This window comes from Struthio camelus, chromosome 21 (genome assembly GCF_040807025.1).
Source record: "Struthio camelus isolate bStrCam1 chromosome 21, bStrCam1.hap1, whole genome shotgun sequence".
In the NCBI taxonomy this organism is placed as follows: Eukaryota; Metazoa; Chordata; class Aves; order Struthioniformes; family Struthionidae; genus Struthio; species Struthio camelus.
In genome coordinates this window covers 3,459,442-3,478,132 of record NC_090962.1, presented here as the reverse complement: position 1 = coordinate 3,478,132, position 18,691 = coordinate 3,459,442, and the positions used below count along the sequence as shown (strand labels likewise).

The window sequence follows — 18,691 nt, the reverse complement described above, 5'->3', positions numbered from 1 at the left end:
CAAAGAACAAATCAGGACTTATTTATTTCCAGGACTTCATTCCCCCACTGTGGCTCCCAAAAACACAGACCAAAGCAAAAGGGATACCGTGCTTTCACAACAGGCTGACAGGATTTTCCATCCAAACTGTGACCAGTCAAGCCATCCTAACAACGGAGGGAACAGAGCAGAGCAAAACCAAACCAAAGGACCAAAGAAATGGGAGGCTTCTAGCTTTCAGGTGAGGAACACTACATCTTCTGCACGTGGTCCCACCTCTGCACCCTTGGGCAAGATTCCCGGAGAGTAGCTGGATGTGCAGGACAGCCATGAATGCCACAAAAAAGGGTTTGAAAGTATAATTCAAATCTCTCTTCTCTTTTTTGTTTTGTTTGTTTGCTTGCTTGCTTTTTACATATATATATACACAAGTCTGACAAAATGTGGAACACAGTGCAATGTCTTGGCTGCGTAGCATCCAGGATTGGCTTAGTTGTGCATCATGGTGTGCCACAGGGACACACAGGATGGATAAATAAAATTGTGTCCTCCACTGGCTTCCACAGAGGAGCAAATCACAGCTGTTCCCCTGGAAGAAGAGCAAAGTCCTTTTTAAAATCTCAGTGTAGTCTCTGGAGGGGAAGGCATTCCTCAGAGGTGCCGGGGGCTAGGGTGCCCATTATGGTACAGCTTCTGTTTGATGTGCACCATGTTCCCAGTCGCCTCCTCGTACTGCCTGTGGTGACGTTTCCTGAACTCCTTTAAGTTACAAAATTTTGGAATCCAAGACCAGGAATTGTCTGGAAGGCAGAAAGGAGACATACAATGAAATATTACAGGAAGGGTGAGCCCCGTATTCTGCTGCCTTGTCTACCCGCTTTCTTGGCCTGTCTCATAGCAATTAGGCACTTGTTATGGCCTTGGCAAGGCACAGGCGCTGTCTGTACACAGGTAAGTTCAGCCTTGAGGCTTTTCTTCAGGCCATACTTGTCTGCCAGCTAAACGTCATGCTTTGGTTATAGCCAAAGCACTGCCCACTCCTTTCCCAGTCGTGAAATATCCTGTGCTCTGAGCAAAATCAGCAGGTACATACTACCAGAAACGACCCTGAGCAGGCAGCAGACCACACCTTGCTAGTGCCTGATGTAGTGATAGCTTTTTTTTTTTTTTTTTTTTTTTTTTAGGAGAGGCACATGCAAAGGCACAGATGGGCTGCACTGGCCCATCATGGCAGAGCAGGGGGTGGAGTTAAAAAAGGTAAAAGCCAGTTTGCTATTCCTGATCTGAAACAGACTCTGAAGAGTCATATCCTCCACCCCTTCCTGTGCCTCACTTCCTGTCTCAGTGTCTGGTCACAGTTTGCAAGACTCAGCAAAGACAGCAATCTCCTTCGAATCAGAGCAGCAGGGAGCTGCTCTGGGAACCAAGCTGCCAGGGAAACAGCCATACACTGCGACCACATACATATCATCCCTGTTCAGCAGGCACCTCTCTTCAGCACTTCCTGTTCACTAGGCATGCTGGCTTGGGCCTAATCCTGCCCTGAATTGTCCAGTTCTGCCAAAGCACTGAGCCTTGGTGTCTCAGTCACTTGGGCTTCACCTTTGTGCATCCCTGCCCGTCACAGCCTCCAGGCCTTAGTCACTCTTTCCTAAATAGCAGTCCTAGCTCCCTTCTTCTTTTTGTTTTCTAAAACACTGGACAAGGTCACCCAACGTCAGTACAACCACTTGTTGCCCCACAGCCAGTGCAGGCTGAGGAGCATCACTTGTTTTACCCAGTATTTCAGCTTTCAGCCTATGAACCTTTCTCTGTAACAATGTTTCAGCTGCCATTGACTCTCACAAGAGCTTTGGGTTGTTCCACCCAGAAATTCACAGCGTCCAACCCCACAGAGGAGAATTAGAAACTCACGGAGAACAATAGATGGCACAAAGTTGAACTACAGCAACTGGCTTGAGGTGGTATATGACTGCTCTGATCAGCATTATAGCGGCTATTAGACACACGTAATCTGATGTAGCCAACTTGCTATAGAAAATAAAAGATTGCAGTGCTGCAGAAAAACATCCATCAGGAAGGAGCTATAGCTATATATATATCTATATATGTATATTCTAACAGACTATAATTGAAGCTGATCGGGACACAATGTCACACTGAGTCACTGCTAAGTCGTATTTGTGCATTTCAGGGGGAGTTCTATACTCTGTGCTAGTGTTGTATTTGCTATTACCTCTACCCCTCATAGATACCCCCTACCTCTTATAGCCACAAGCAACATATTTTTCTTTAGAAGGCAATTGTAGCTTAAATAATACTCATTCAACAGAGAGACATCCTTTCTGCCTGTTCCCTTTAAAATGGATAGATTTGCATAGCTGAGTTGAATGCATAGTAACTACGTTTAAAAAAAAAAAATCAATTACTTTTTTCCAAATTCCCAAGTGATGGGTCAGCCTGTCCTTAGTGAAATGTGATGACAATTTCAGCATAGCACCCAAGTGCACTTTCTCTTTAGACAGAACAATTCCAGGCACATAAGAAACTCTACTGGAGAGTGATATAATGTCCCTCTGCACAGTATACTCCAGAAACCTCACCAACGTCACAGGAGGAGGGCTTCCAGGGTTTCTTCCACAATACATTTGACCGGGAGCCAAGAACAGTGCAAATGCACAGCCGCAGCTCAATTAATATGGTTTATAATCAGAGAGGTCTTGTGTGACTGGTGTAAAGTTATAATGCTACTAAGTTTGCACAAGAGTCAGTGTTTCAGGCCAAAGAGGGGAAGTGTCAGGTCTTCTGCAACGTGGAAGTTGCACTTCCAATGGCGTAGCTAAGGGCAGAAAACTGGGTGCAAAGCAACACTGCATTCATTTTCTGAAAAGATGAATCTGTGCAGTATATTGCACAACTGGTCAGCTTCGTCTTAAAGCTTTAGAACATACCATGGGAATGTGCCATGGGAAGAAAAGATGGAATGAAAGAAAAAGATACTTCAGCTTAAATACTAAATGGATATCACTAGAACTACCCTTAACTACAAAAAAAAAAAAAAAAATCCTGTGCAGCACCTGTGTACAAGAAGGTAGGATAGTTGGCTCTAACCTCTCTAGCTCTCAGCTCCATAACGAAAGTCATCAGCTCTGAAGAATGATATCGCTGCACTCTCATCTCTCCCAAGGAGAGCTCTTGCCAGCTCTGCTGACTTTGTGAGCACCGATGAGATCACAGCTACAGGTGGTCTGATCAAAAGCAGGTGTCATGTCCTCGAGACTGGCTCAGTACCTTAGATCTCACTAGAAACACTGACAATTAGCCTTCTGCTTGGGAAATGAAAGCAACACAGCCTCCAGAGAGTCTTAACTCAGAAACTGCTCAAGCAGGCTGCTGGGGATTTGGGAAGACTAATGAGAAATTAATGTCATTTTGATCTGAGTTTTTAGAAAGAGTTAGTCCGCTTCCCTAATTAGATTTTTTTTTTTAATAGGTTCACAGATAAATCTCGTTCTTGCTCAATGTCTTTTTCCTCTTTTTAAATCTGAGTTGTAATTTAGCCGACATCATCAGCTGGAGTTTAGGGAGAGTGTAATTTACAAGGACACTGATTATGGGACAGGATTTCAAGTCTTTCACAATTTTTAGTAGTTTTTCTTCCCCCCCGCCAACCATGAAAGCCCATGGGATATCTGTGCTAAGAGAGCAAAGAGGGGCGGAGAGGGTCTCTGAAGGAACTTGTGCAGTTCATTCTCGGGATATTAGTTCAGAATGCTAGGCTAACTGGTCCAAAGACTAGCTGCAGTGTACTAACTGGTATGGCTAACACTTTTCCCTGAGGTGTTGGACAGATGTCACTGCTGAGAAAAAAAAAAAAAAAGATGCATCTGGAACAGCAATGAGGATGGGGAAACCACTGTTCGTATGCCCCTGACACAACATGAAGGTGGCTGTCAGTGTCATCACATTGTCACTAGTTTACACAAATAACACGAAGCTCCACTGCATAAGCGTGTGCCTGGCTGCAAATTATATGCACAGAAAAACGCAAATTTCAAGCAAGCTTTGGCCTGAAAATATTCTGTTCACAAGTGCGGGCATGCAACTACCACCTGCCAGTCTGTCTTTGTGTGAATGTGCCACTTTCTGTCAAACACTTCTTTGCACCAACACATACTTTCCTTTCCAAAGCAGAGCCCTCGAGGCTAAGATCCTCAGCTGGATATTTCCAGGTAAACATTCCTGTTTGTATAGAGAGGGCTGGGATTTGGCTGATCAGGCCTGTACAAAATCCACACAGAATAAACAAACAGGAACCAAACTCTGTAAGACTGGTGACCTCCTTCCTCTCTGTGAGCCTCAAAAGATAGGCCAAGGGATTGAGGAGAGGGAAGGGGGCCTGTGGGGCTGCACTTACCATACCGTCGGCTAGTTCTCCAGGCTCGCACTGCATAATGGAGAACCCCATCCATCCATACCAGAAACCAGCTTATACAAAAGCCCAGCAAAAGTCCCAGCATCAGATCAATCTCTTGCTTGGTTACATTGTCAGTCACAAAGTAATTCTCCGAGGAGTCCACCACTGACTGATCCCCATCATACGGAATAACATAATGGACATGATGCCTGTTGCAGGGAACAGAAACAAGGAAAAGCATCAGTGGAGAAGAGTAGAAAATGTTTTCCATCCATCACCTGCTCTTGTGGCCAGGGGCTAGATTAACATATTCCTTTGACAGGCTATCAGCAACCCTGGGAACAGAAATGCTGCCTTGGCTTTTCTTGCTTAATGCCAGCAGAGTAACTGGTAGAGAGAGGGAGCAAAGTCCAGAAACATGAACCCATACTTGGGAAACAGGAATTCATGTTGCATTCCTGACACAGGCTCTCTGTGCCTAAGTTCATCATCTGTAAAATGGAAGATAATATTAAGGGCAGCATGGGGCTGGAGTGCTCATTCCCCAGAGACAGAAAGGGCACCACCACATTCATGCCAGCAGGCAGAGGTCAGTAACGCTTTGTTTTTGTAAGTACTCGCAGTCCCAGAACATAGCTGTGTAGCCCCGCAAATGCAGTCGCAGAACACTGACTCATAGAGGTAAGAAAGTCCTCTGCTACGCAGTACTGCCAGTGCTAACAGCTTCATGGTATTTCTCTGGAGATGTGCTGTTTTGCTTTATGTCCCATCTCCCAGAGTTAGTTGACACTCATATCTTTTACATATTAAAGCAAAGCATGTTTACAGCCATGGAGGGAGTATGGAAAGCATGCCCTGAATTTATCCTCAGACAGCAGATGGCGAAGACCCTGCAGTGTGCCACTTCTGGAAAAGTTAGGCACGCTCTAAGGCCATCTCAGAAAGCCTCTCACTTATAGCCTGACTGAGTTGGTTTGGGATGCAGGGTCTCCCATGTTCTCCTCAGGGAACAGGCTGCAAGTAATGCCTGTAGTCACATAGCAAGAAATCTCCCTCAGCCCAGGAGCAGCCAGCAAGTCACCCCTAATGCCACACTGGACTGAAACCCAGTTATCTGAATCCCACAGTTCCCTCTTGCAGCCCTCAGGATAAGGAAGGTCTCCCAGCTGGGAGTTGCAAGCTGGGATCAAGAGATGCAGGCATCATGCAGTCTGCCTCCCTTCTCATCGCACCCTTCAGCATGGGATACGGCCAGAGACCTGGCTTGACCTTGCATTGTAGTCAGTCTCCAAAGAAGAGTGACCAGCTTAGTGCTGTTCCATCCACCTCCACCTCCAAACAGCACAGCATAGAAGCTCAGCAGATGCCCGGGTATGCAGCACAGAGGTATGCAGCAGGTAGGGCTGTATCACAGGCTGTGAGTTTCCTCAGAGGAAAGCAGTGAGCTTTCAGGAGCTGCCATCTTTCTTAGGCACTCTGGTAAATAAGACTCTGTGCCTTATGCCAGAGCAGAGAAGGGTGTGTGGCTTCATCTCTGCAATGAGATGGCAGAGACCAAGCTTGGGATGGTGCTGGACTGCTTCAGAGACCCTGGTAGCTTGGAAAAAGCAGGAAAATGGCAGAGGCAGGGTGAGGAAATTGGAGAGTAGAGGAAATAAGGCAGGTCTGTGGGGCCTGAATGGGAGGGGACCAGCTGTGACAGGTGAGCTGAACATATGAGACCTGGAGGATCCCAGAAGAGAAAGGATGTAGGACATGAAGAGAAGCCGGAAGCAAGATGCTCTGGAGCCCCTGAATCTGCTTTATACTGTTCTGAACATCCCCTGAGTCCAGCCAGGGACCATGAAGCTGCCCGGACCCAGTGCTTAGCCACCCTTCCTCCTCCCACTGCCTGGCTTAGAGCAGGAGCTGCTTGAGCAGGTGCTGTCACTGCTACCGGGGAGCCCAGAGATGGACAATCAGCTGTGACTAGGAGCGCGCAGCAGCCCCACATGCCTGCCAGCATTATTAAGGCTGCAGAAGACCTCTGCAGCAGGCCTGGTACAGCAACACAGAGTCATCACCAGTGCTCCCAGCTTGGTGCAACTGGGGCCAAGGCACAGCTGCACAGGCTCTCCGCAGTACTGTCCACTGCCACCATCACCAGCATCAATTGCACTCACCTTCCTCCTGCATCGATGGCCCCAGCCCTGCTCTCATATGCAGAAGGGGAGGCAATCTCTGGAGGCCTCTGAATATGCATGAGATACAGGTTGCTCAATAATCATACCTGAGAAGCATCCAAATATTTACACACACAAACTGCAACTCAGAGGAACCTACTGAAAACAGCCCTAATCTCAGCAACAACTTAATGGAGGCTTCCTGCTCCAAAGGCACTAGCTCCCAGCAGAGCAAGGCATGTGGGGCTGGGGTACTCTCTGGTGCCAGGGCATGCGGGGGTAGAGAAGGCAGCATGGATGGAAAGCCCAGCTAGTCACACTCCCACCATCTAGTACTTGTTCCCCCTTTGCACTCAGCAAAGGGCCCAGTATTAGGGACCAGCTTAGGGCAGCAGCAGAGAGAAGATGCATCCAGGCCAGCTCTGATGGCAGCTCAAGTTGGCCTCAAATGCTGAGGACAGGCCCTGCTCATGCATCCTCTTGCTGGTTGGTTTGTAGCCAGAGACTCTCCTTCACAAGCAAGGGAAGAGGTGGGGAGCAGAGGCTGTGTGGGGGATCCCAAAAAGGGAGCCCCATTTATGAGTGGGAGGGATGTCATTTATTTCATGAGTGCAGCCAAGAAGCTTTGCAGAAGGGGAAAGGCAAGACTTGCACATACTTCCCATGAACTGTGCCCGCCCGGTCACCACCAGCAATATCTGGAAGGTCCTTGACTTACTCCCTTTCACTTCTTGCAGCACAGGAACAGCACTGAGGGCTGAGTCCACAAACACCTCCAGAAACCTAGACTCCCTGACACAATCAGCAACTTAGGTCTGTCTAAACAGGTCCTGGCCTGTATCTCCTCCATATTATTGAGTCATGGCTCACAGGGCTATCCAAAGCCTCCCCATGCTGAGCATCACTAACATGCAGCCACCTGCAAAGCACCTTATGTGCAGCCACCTGCAAAAAGAACTGCAGACTTCTCTTTGCACATAAGGGGATTTTCACGTAGGATCTCAGCCTGGTACTGGAAGAGAGTGCCAGAGTACACTGCTCCCACTGACAAACTTCCCTCAGGACTCAGGAGCAGGGATATGCCTGCAGCACCCACATATGTGCACACATGCACACATACACAGAACGCACACATGCAGCATGGCGAGAACTGCAGTAATGTGGGACGTGGCACTCCCCTCAGCTGTTCCATAAGAGTTTTTTTTCCTACCACACACCTTGCTTTCTTCACAGCTCCTGTTCTTGGCGTGCAGGACATTGAGGGAAGGAACACAGTCACTTCTTTCCCCCCCCTATCCTTCCCTTCACAGCACACTGTCCCAGCAATGTGCTGACCCAGCATATTGCAGTGGGAGTTTCTCCAACTCTCCAAGTTTCCTCTGGCCACCACTGGACTGAAATGTACCATGGGAGCTGCAGTCAGGACCTCACACTTCTTTTGTGTTTCATGTCTCTTTCCGTGGGCAGGGGACTCCCTCCCCAAAGCCAAATGATTTCAGAGTCCACACTCAAAGTAGAATCTCCTATAGCTCCCCTGTAGCCTCTACTGCACAAGGAGTCCAGATCATCTAGAGATTGGAGATAAGGTTGGACGGATGGACAGACAGACAGCATAGCCAGCTCTGGGGTAGAACTAAAGTTGACAACCACTACTTTCAACATAGCCTCTCTAATGTGACCACACCAACATCTGCACATGCCTGTGAGCCATAAGGCACATCTCAGAGACAAAGCAGGGAGGACACGCTAGGAAATGATGGCTGGCTGATCCTCTCTCACTGTTCACATGTGGGTTGGGGCTGGACACACAGAATGTCCACTGGCTCCCTGCCTCCCATAAGGAGGGATTCAGACCTCGCAGTATCCCTTCTGCCTGTACCGCTTGAAATTCTATGGGACAGCCCTGCCCTGGAGGCAGTAGGGAAGGAATCAGTCCTGTTGTATGCTGAGCTAGCAAGAAGCCAGAGGAAATTCAACAGGGAGCAGAAACTTTGATCTGTCCAGGTTTGGCAACTTCATTTTCCAAGTGTCAGAAATCAAAGATGGACCTCAGGTGCAAATTTCCCTTAAAGGAAAAGATACCTGTCTCCAAAGCTCCTTAGAAAGCACTTGAGGCCCTGCACTGCTACCTTCCAGGCAGCTTTCAGGAACTCTTGAGTTACCAGAGCAGTGGAGATGCCAGTGCTGGGTCTCTGCTGTGTGGAGTTTTCTGGGAAGAATTTAGCAAGGCTCAGAGAGGATGAACTTTTCCTGCTAGTGCATGGGTTGGGGGATCTGGACTGTGGGGCTTTTTGTGCTTTGTTTTGGTTAAACAGGATTGAGTGGTGCCACTGAGATGGGATTGATTCCAAGGAAGGCCCTCCTCCCCCCCACCCCCCCAAAGCTTTCTATTGCAGCTCAAATCCTTGGTGATGTTACAGGAGAGATTCAGAGGCACTAACACATCAGCACAGCAAGCTATTAATAGAGCACAAAGGTCCAGGGTCCCCACTGCATATCAAGGGAATTGGAAACTGGAACATGGCCTGGATGGCTCTGGGGGCTGGAGCCAGTGAGGGAACATGTCATCCCTAAGCTGAGCAGAATGTGAACGCTGCAAGCCACCACCAGCCCCACGCCCATACTGTCTCTTCCACTGGGCTGGGCTGGGCCGAGGAGGGCCACTGCATAAATAGCCATGAGCCAGCCCTTGTTTGCAGCCTATCTGGCTGCCCTCAGCTGTTGTAGATGGTAGCTCAGTATCAGGTGCTCCAGTGGCAGGAGAAAGCAGGAAGTTGGTCTGAGTCAGGCAAGCAGACCCCACAGTCAGACACAACACTAGTGTGAACAACCACTGTAGAACAACCCCTGACAGTCCAAGCTTTTCAGGGGAGGAGGCCCTCATTGGAGGTCATCAGCTACACAATTGCCCCTTTTCTACATGCTGGGCTGGCAGTGGAAGCTGAGGAGCTCTAGAGAAGGTCATGTGAGGCAGAGCAGCTGGGAGGAGGGCATTTCTGAGGGGAAAGCCAGTGCTGGCACAGGCAGGGCAGCACCTCAGAGCAAATGCTTTTGACCATGCCTTGTTTTCAGAAACATGGCCACACACAGCCCACAAACGGTACCATACAGGGAAAGGGCCTGTCCAAGGGCTGAATAACCAACCCTCCATCCAGTACCTATCTCACCAACCAAAGACCCTTGGGAAGAGATGAAAACCTCTTCCAGGTTTTGCATAATCTCAGCAGTCAGAGGACTGACATGGGTATGAGGCCTTTATGGTTCAGCCACAAACCCACCATGTGCCATGACAGGGACAAGCATGGAGCCCACGGGAGCTCCCCATAACAAAGAAGCAGCTTAGCCTCGTGTGCCATCAGTCAGACGGAGAAAAGGAGTCCATGTTCCAGGATCCCAAAGGCAGTATGCTGTCCCTCCTGAAGAGTGGTACCACACAGGTTACACAGCTTGTGGCTCCTGTGCCCCGCAAGTAATTCACATGGGTCCCAGTGGGGCCCTGGCACTTCCAGGCCTTGGGGCTATTTCTATAGGTGGGGTGGAAAGAGCCATGTCCGGAGCAAATTGATATTTACATTGCTAGAGCAGAAACCAAACAGCACCCTCAGTTGTGAGAGCTATGAGAGAGCACATCGGGTCTTTAAATGGTAACCTCATTTTCTGCCTATCTTTCTTTTCATGAAAAAGAAGTGTGAAAGAAAACAATATGAGGACCAATTCCTGGGCAGTTCAAAACTAATATCGGTTTTCACAACAGATCAAGGCCAAACTATTCCTATTATGTTTACCATATCCCATTTCCTTCCCTCCCTCTGCCCTGCACTTTCAGCCATACCCAAAAGCTCTCATGTGCTGCTGGGGGTGGTTAAACCATTGCTATGTCTCACCCCAGATGTGGCAGAGCTCCCACAGGAGGTAGATGTAATTGCAGAAAAAGAGATGTAACCACACTTCAGGCCAGAAACACCCTCCAAAGCAGGAAAGTCTGGTGATTACCAACAACAACTCTCCTGAAACAAGCCAAAGACCAGATTTGCTCATCCCTCCCCAAACAGACAGCCCCTGTCTCAGGTGAGAAACAGAAGCTGCTGGATAAAGGGAGCACAGAGTTCATGCCTGTGCATATGTGCTTGAGCCCTAGCATCCCTTCTTCCTTTCCCAGTCCTGATGGCAGGAGAACAGATCCGTATCCCAGTGCAAGCAGTGCATGAAATCCTGGGTGTAGCCATGCTGGAGCCGAGCCTTGGCCAGTATGCCTGAGAGGTTTCACTACAGAGCTGCCCAAAGCGCTAATGTCCCTTCCAGTGACCTTGCTGTGTGCTGGCTGCTGCAGCTGAAGTACAGCACGAGAACCCTTCAGAAAGTGCCACTGATCTGTTGATTTAAATGCAATGAACCCATTATTGTCTTTACATTCTCCCCTACCCCCACCTGCTGGGGATGTCAGCTCAGCTGATACTCTGGCTCAGCTTGGCTCTCTCTTGGGCCGATTTCAGTCTCTCTCTGTAGCAGACGTCACATCTCCCAGGCTCATGTTGCAGCTATCACAACCTGGCTGCACTGACCCATTCCTCAGCTCCAGGATTTGGGGGAACAGAACTTGTCCTACCTTGCTGGCCTCTCCAAGGCACAGTCACTGAGACCTGCCCTATACAGGGGATGCAAGCAGAGCTGAAGAGAGGCGGAGAGCCTCCCTGTTCTGCATCCCTATCTGATCTTGCAGACTCTCCTCAAACTTGCCAAACAGCCCAACTCATCCAAGAGCCACTGCCAGCAAAGCCAGTCTGCAATGAGGTGTGAATGGCCCTAGTGCACAGGTAAAAAAAATCTTGCCAGGCCCCTTCACACTACAATGGCTGCAAGAGGCTCAAGCAAGGCCTGGTGTTCTTCAGCACTAGGCAATGAGCAATTCCAGCCTCCCAGAACATTCACACAGGATGTGAGGACAGAGAGGTTTGATAAGTTGAGAGTGGCTGAGAAAGGAGGTAACAGACCTCTCTCTCTGTGTACCTCCTGACAGCGCTGCTGCTAGCCTGGGACAAGCACTGCTCTATTCCTCCTCTGGGTGAGAAGGGCAGCATTTGGCAGATCCCAGTGAGCAGAGCTGTTCTAGCATTTGCTGCCACCTGATGACTCTGCTCCAGCACCACTGGCCATCCTCCCTGGCCATTGTGGTGCCACCAGTGACCCCAGCATGAGCGCAGAGCAAAGTCCCAGCCAGCAGCCACCTCACACCTTCCCACCCCACACCCAGTCACTGTCTTGGGGAGTGGATGGGAATTCTAGTCAATGCACTGCAGGGACTCCACATGCACTGGGTCACTCAGGAAATGCCCGGCAAAGTCTTGTCCCAGGACCTTCCCTCCTGGGTCAGAGCCTAGCAAGAACAGGCAAAGTAGGGCAGAACCATCCTTCAGACAGGAAGAGCTGGCTCAAGGGTTGGCCAGGCCCCCAGCTCTGCTGCAAGGCATTGACATCCAGGTGAGACTGAAACTCCTCTCTCCTCCCTAACCCCCCTCATAGGGAGACACCTCTGTCTGGGAGGGAAAGGACTTGCCCAAGGTCACCCAGAAGGTCAGTGGTGAAGAGAAGAATACAAGCCAGAGCTCCTGAGGTTCCATGCCAGGGAACTTCCAAGCCCACTAGACTGTTCTGCTGGTTTCTTGCTCCATGCAGGTGTCACCTGCTCGCCTTAACACATCCTGCCTCCACAGATTCGCTTTAGTGGTTTTTCCTCTGCATGACATCACCTAGCTCCTGATCAGGGATGCTGCCAGCTAGCTGCTACCAGAGAGGACCCTTTACTGGCTGGGACAGAGACATCCAGACTTGGGCAATGCTACACTTCTGCAGTGGCACTCTCCTTGGAAATGATATGTCCCAAGGAGATAGGACTAGAGGGGCTGGACTGTCTACAGGCATACATAATGATTTGGGCAGTCTGAATATTTCCACATGCTGAGACAGAAGGTGCCTAGCTCCCCCAGGGATCTGCTCCAGTAGGAATATTCCTGGACTAACAGCGCACGACATCAACAAGAGACAGCAGGAGTAGAAGTGTGGCTCTCACCCCCTTCTTCCTTCAGCAAGAAGGCAGATGCCAAGAGAGGCACAATCCCTGCTACACCACGCACAGCTGTGCAGGCCCAGTATCAGCACCGGGTGCCAGGGTCAGCCCTGTGTCCATGCTGATGTTCTCACTCTATGCATCATCACTATACCAGCTCCCCTTCCCAAGCAAAGGGTGGGACCATGGGCTGTGCTCCTCCCACTGAGCAGCACTACCATCCCACTGCACAGCTGTAGGTGCACTTTGACTGGCCTCAGGGGTTCTAGCAGCTTTGTCCTCCTTGGCTCTGGTGCTGCCAGCAGGGCAGCAGAGCAGGAGAGCACCAGTCCAGTCTATCAGAGACACCTCACCTGCAACAGGGCAATAGGCCAGAGGGCACCCAAGCCCAGACCACTCTCCTGCAGCTCCTCAAGGACAGAGGGAGGCTATGTACGGCAAGGGGAAAGCAACCACATCATTACCTGCTCAGCTCTGCTCTCCCTCACAGCTCAGAGGACCATCCTGCTCAGCTCCCAGAGCTCCTATCCCTGTGGCAAAGGCACTGTTCAACCCAGACTTACTTGAACTGATCAGAATGGCTCAGTGGATGTTGCCACTCAACAGGCTGCAGACAGGCAGAAGCACCAGCCTTGGCTACCTTTTTCTTTGCACTAGGCTGGAGAGCAGGGCAGCTGCCACATGCTCTGCAAGAAGGCATTACCTCCCAGCATCACACAGCCAGCAGCCACAGGCAATCACAGAAAACTTTGCACATCACAGCCCTTATACACCCTCTCTGAGACCTCATAGAGCCATGCGAGGCCACAACTCCCCTCCCACACCACAGACCTGAAAAGCAGCTGCCAGGACCCCAGTATGGCCAGGTTCCCCCTGCCAGAACAAACTACCTTGCTTCTGCCATCAAGTGCCACGGAAACAACTTCAGCCTCCAACAGCCCAAGTGACCCTGACCCCATAGGGATGTGCAGGAGAAAGCTAGAGATCAGCCCTAACAGTGCCAAGCATTCAGAGCTCAGCCGCCTCTGAAGATGGGATTTTTTTCCTTCCCCAAAAGGCCTGACCCCAATGACTGCTCCCAGTCACTGCTAACACACTATGTGCTTAGGAGCATAGGAAAAATACAAAAGGTAGTCCCCAGCTGCAGGCAAAGAGGCTCTCCCCAAGGGCAAGGGTTAGTAGGGGGCATTTTAGGAAGAAGTGGGCAGGGTGCTATAAACTAATGCCTGACTCCACTTGTCCCAGTGTCTTACTGCTGGGCTCAGACCACCACAGAGGGGAGAACACACAGAGTCCAGGGAAAGAAACAATCCTGTCCACCAGGAGAGATCCCAGTCACAGCCTACATGCAGCCTGACGAGCCCTCCCAGGTGACAGCAGACCAGCCTGCCCTGCTGGCCACCCACCTAAATGGCACTAATAAGCCCCGAGACAACACCAAAATGTTGTCGGAGCCTGGGGCACCTTGTGACTTGGCTCAGATGGCTGCTTGTCAGCCCTCCACCGGAGACCAGTGCTGCAGGGAGACTCAACATGTTCTATACCCTCCCTCCCCTCTCCCTGGGGAACAGGAAGTGTAGAAAGAAACGAGGGAGGAGGAAGAGCTGAAAACACAGTCAGACCCCCAGCTTACTGCCAAGGGAGAGGCGATTCAGACTGTAGATGTGCTAATGACACACATCTGCCTTTGGCCCCAGCCTACTGCAGTCTGCGCCAGGAGCCAAGTGCCTGGCCATCCAGGCCTACCCTCTCCTCCAGGAATGCCACAAGCACTCCAGGCCACTCTAGCACCAAAGAGTGGCAGGAACAGTTTTGGGAACTGAAGTCTGGGCTTCTGCCCTGGGGTCTTGCAGGAATGATGTGGGATATAGGAGCCAGGGAGGGACATGGCACAGAGCCACAAAAGCCCCTGGCATGCCTGGCAATTGGCACCAGAGACACCCACACCCACACAGAGTCACCCCTCGTTGTCCACAGCCACCACCAGCAAGGCAACGGTTTCCAGCCCCTCACACTGATATAAGCTTGGTGCAGACTCTCATTACTTGTGGAGAGCGCATTCTGCTGTACATCGGATGCATAGGGCCAGGTACTCACAGCCCAGCCTGGGTGGTTTAGACATGCAAGGCCATTCCAGGGGAAGGAGTGCTCTCTGATACCCTGAGGAGGGATACAGCCAGGATGGGAGAGGGGAAAGAAAACATTTCTGAAGGAATTAGAATTAGCTGGTGTGACTGACACTACAACCTAGGCTAGGGCAGGACAGAAAAATAGGAATCACAATAGCGCAGCCCATTCCCTATCAATCCTCACTTATTCCAATTCCTCCTTCCCTTCTATTTCTGCAACATTTACTCACTTTCCCCATTCTTCTCTGTGACACTCTGAACTGAAGCCAGTTCCCTTCTCTGAGGACTCCCTTAGGTTATTAGCAAATTCACTTAGTCCTTTATCAGTCTCTGGCCACAACATGCTCCAGGATATATCCTTTCCTAGTGCAAATCAGCATTGCTCATGGCCCTGGCAACCCACTCCAGGCTACGTGCATTGAAAGTATGCACTCAGAGCACTTGAACAGCTGATAAAAAAGACAAGGTGCACTCAAGATCACCCACTTTTATAGACCAGGGAAATCAAAGCACCAAGTGCTCAGGCAACAGGTCACAGCCCAAAGGGAGCATGTGAGGATCACAGACTAACCCTCACCCTCAGCATGAGACAACACAATACCCCATAGTACAGGGATGCTTTGTGCAAGCTTCTCCTGCAGCAGAGCAGAAACACGTGGAACCAAATGCCCACGCAAAACAAGAGCTAGTGCTCAGGAGTAGTGACCGCTATGCTGTATTTGTTGGCAAGAGCCATTGCTTTTACATACCTAAGGCAACTGGTGAGCTTCCACCTTTTGCCTCCTCTCAGATCTGTGCTTGAAGATTTGGAAGTTGTTTTAGGCACTTTCTAAGAAATGACTTGACTATGTCTTGGGAGAGTGCTGTGGCTGATTTATCTGCCTCAACAACATCCTGCAGACATGCTAGTCAGAGGAGAGAAGAGTGTCCCTGCCATCTTCCCAGGCTTGGGCAGAGGGAACACACTGCCAATAACACCAGTGAGACCTGACACTGCTCAGTTACTCTGTAGGATGCTAAAGCACATTACTAGAAGTCAGTCATTTTTACCACCACTGAACATAGCTGTAATAGACAATACATACATACATACATATATATATATGTTAAATATACACATATATATATAGGTTGAAGAGACAGAGAAAACTCCCAAACTACTGAAAAACATTAAGTAGACTCCAAAAATTACCTAAGAAATTGCCAATCCCTTCTAAAAAGTTGAAGACACTGTGAAATGCGTTACTTGTCCACACTCATCCCAGTTGGCCTTAACCCAGAGGTGCCCAAGGAGCCAGGCTTTTAAGATCTGCTTGCTAGATCACTCTAGGTCTGGCAGCATTTTGCCCTCAAGGTGCTCCGTGTGCCTTCATTGCTCTTCTGCCACAGGAAGCTGAGGAGGAACTATGGGAGGAAAGGTAATGGTCACCTTTGGTGAAAGAAGCAGAGAGCAGGAGGACAGCGCAGTTCCCCCTTCATTAAGTTATGCATACCCCAGTTTCAGCTTAGCTTCCACACTAGGGACACCAGATGGATGTGATGCCCGGGAGACAGGATGCAGGTGGCTCCAGAGGCAGTTTGAAGAGGAGTAAAGCTCAATCTAAATGTTGCATATGGCTGGGGAGAGGTTCCCCAGCATGCCCTTTAGCTCACAGCAGCATCATGCTACTTTACTCCACACAGACAAGAAATTCTCTCCACCAGATAATGGGTAACCAGGCACAGAAGGGGAATGAGGCCTCCAGGAGTGCAGGAAAAGGATCACTGACAACAGTCCCAGAGAGAGGAGAGAAATTAACTTCCCTAGAGCTCAACTCCCCAGGCTCCAACTCAGAGAGCAGCCAAAGCCCAGTTACAAGCTAAGCACCTCAGTGCTTATGCATGACACAGGAAACGTTACTTAAGCAGCCATGGAGAGGGGCAGGTATTTGTCCAGTCACAAACTTGTACCCAGCAAAAGCATCGCTCACACCATAAAATCCACCCTGGTGCGCTCAGCTTGCTTAGTGCTCCACCACATAAAGCAGCTACCAAAAATGCCCTGTCCAGCACCATTACAACTCTTGGAAGAAAAGTCATGAAGAATAAAAAGCAGGTCAAAGATTACAAAGTCTTAAAGTGGCACTGTCCTACAGAACAATATATCCTTCCTGGACACAGAGGGAAGATCCTCTGGGCTCTTCAAGCCCATTCTGTTTAAGCTACATGACCACTGACTGCAACACCCAGACTACAAACACACCAAGAAACAACACAGTCTAGCGACAACAAAGGCAACATGACAAGTGTTTAAATGAAAGTTACTCCCTTTCCAAGGGTTCACAGATGCTTATGCACATGCATGAATACAAAGAAAAATGGACTTCCAGGCCCACAGCAAACTCTTCTTCCAGAAAAACAAACAAATCCCTGTGTTCAGGCAGAAGCTGCTGAGGAAGGTGAGACACAGCCAGAATGCAAAAATGGTAGTCCAGCCAGCAGGCGCCCTGCTGCTAGCCACCTCCTCACTGTGTCTTTCCAATGAGATCAGGTGGGAAGGGGATGTGGAGAACAGGTGAGACAGATCTTATGCAGGGGACTTACCTTCCACAGTTGCAGTGACAAACTCGGTCTTCCCCCCTCAGATGCGGTAGAATGTAATTGTGAAATCGGTCCAACAACGCATTCATGTCCATCAAGCAAGCTATTGCCTGTAAGAGCCCATAACCAAGGCATCTGGTCAACTCTGGATGATGGAATAAAACATTGACTCTAGTTTGATTGCCAAAGACTGGAGCAGTCATAAAAAAAAAAATCTTTGGTGTTTAATGGTGCGCGCGCGCACACACACACACACACACACATACACACACACACAGAGGTGCACAAGCTAAGGGACAGCCGGGGTGGGGGTGGGGTGAGGAGGGAAATAAGCAAAATCTCTTACCATAACGATAGAGGCGCCCAGGATCATGAAAATCATGGTGTTTGCATTCATGGACATCAATGGGGAATTGCCAGCGGTCGGGTCCGTCCGCCCCCAGCCCGCGGACAGCGAGCGGCGGCCGCGCTATTCCGCAGAGCTCAACCCGGGGCGCATCGTGCTCGATGCCCGCGCGCTGCGGTGCGGTGGGGGGCGGCGGGGCGCCCCCCGCACACACACGCACTTCCCCGTGCCGGGGATGCCTCGGGCTCCCTCGCCCTGCTCGTTTTTTTTATTTTATTTTTTTTAATAGGACAAATGTGACATGTAAAAAAAAAATCTCCTTTCCCCGGCCTCTTCCCTGCTCAGCCGAGGGAGGTGCGCCACGTCTCCGGGAGCCGGCACACCGCCACAAGCACAGCCCTTCATGCAGCAACTGGAAAGCGAGCCAGCCAAAACGGAGGGGGGAGAGGCTGGGGGAGGAGGAGGCAGGCTGCAAAAATCACCCAGTCCGGGGGAGCCTCATTGCATCCTCTTCCCCGACCCTCCCCAAAATCACTCCCCCTCCCGATCGGTGCAAAAATAAAATCCTCCCGGCTGCGGGTGGCGGGTCCCCACTGCCCGGCTCTGCACTGGCAGCCCCCGGCCCAGCCCCTCTCGGGCCCGGGTGGTTCCGCACCGCAGGGCCCCGGCTCTGCACAGGGGAGGGAGGCGAGATGCAGCAGGGAGATGCGCCCAGGCAGAGCCGGCCTCCCCCTGCCCACCCCGGGCATTTACCTACGTAGGGAGGCGCTGCTCCGGGAGCGGCTCATTGCGAGCGACAGGCACAGCGACAGCTCTGCGGACCTGCCCTTGCTGAGCTTCCCTCCGCCTCGCAGCCGCACGGTTTTCCCGAGCGAAGCCCCGGGAGCGGTGTTTGACCGCATTTTGAGTCCACATCCCACCCCCACCCCCGCCCTTCTTCCTCTGCCCGGCATCTGCCCCGTCCTCCTCGCGTCCAGCCCGGGGCCAAGGGTCCGGCCCCATCCCGTGCTCAGA

General features: G+C 50.6%; 1 protein-coding gene across 5 annotated transcripts; it reads right to left on the bottom strand.

Annotated features, from left to right (window-relative positions):
• On the bottom strand, positions 1-18,525 carry TMEM240 (transmembrane protein 240). Of its 5 annotated transcripts, none has more exons than XM_068915939.1 (4): positions 18,431-18,525; positions 17,335-17,441; positions 4,397-4,605; positions 1-779 (listed from the first exon to the last, which is right to left on the bottom strand). In XM_068915939.1, the coding sequence occupies exons 2-4, from the start codon at positions 17,424-17,426 to the stop codon at positions 631-633; spliced, it is 450 nt and encodes a 149-aa protein (XP_068772040.1). In that variant the 5' UTR covers positions 17,427-17,441; positions 18,431-18,525; the 3' UTR covers positions 1-630. The 5 variants fall into 5 exon arrangements, with proteins under 5 accessions (XP_068772040.1, XP_068772039.1, XP_068772038.1 ...); XM_068915938.1 differs by having other exon boundaries at positions 17,335-17,476; positions 18,431-18,512; XM_068915937.1 differs by lacking the exon at positions 18,431-18,525 and adding an exon at positions 17,678-18,206 and having other exon boundaries at positions 17,335-17,476.
• Positions 18,526-18,691: the final 166 nt, after the last annotated feature.

Coding starts and splice junctions, on each gene's coding strand:
- TMEM240 (XM_009671544.2), bottom strand. CDS start 17,534: ATGACTGCTCCAGTCTTTGGCAATCAAACTAGAGTCAATGTTTTATTC. Junction 4,606..17,334: donor TGTCACTGCAACTGTGGAAG/GTAAGTCCCCTG, acceptor TCCCTGCAACAG/GCATCATGTCCATTATGTTA. Junction 780..4,396: donor GAGAACTAGCCGACGGTATG/GTAAGTGCAGCC, acceptor TCTGCCTTCCAG/ACAATTCCTGGTCTTGGATT.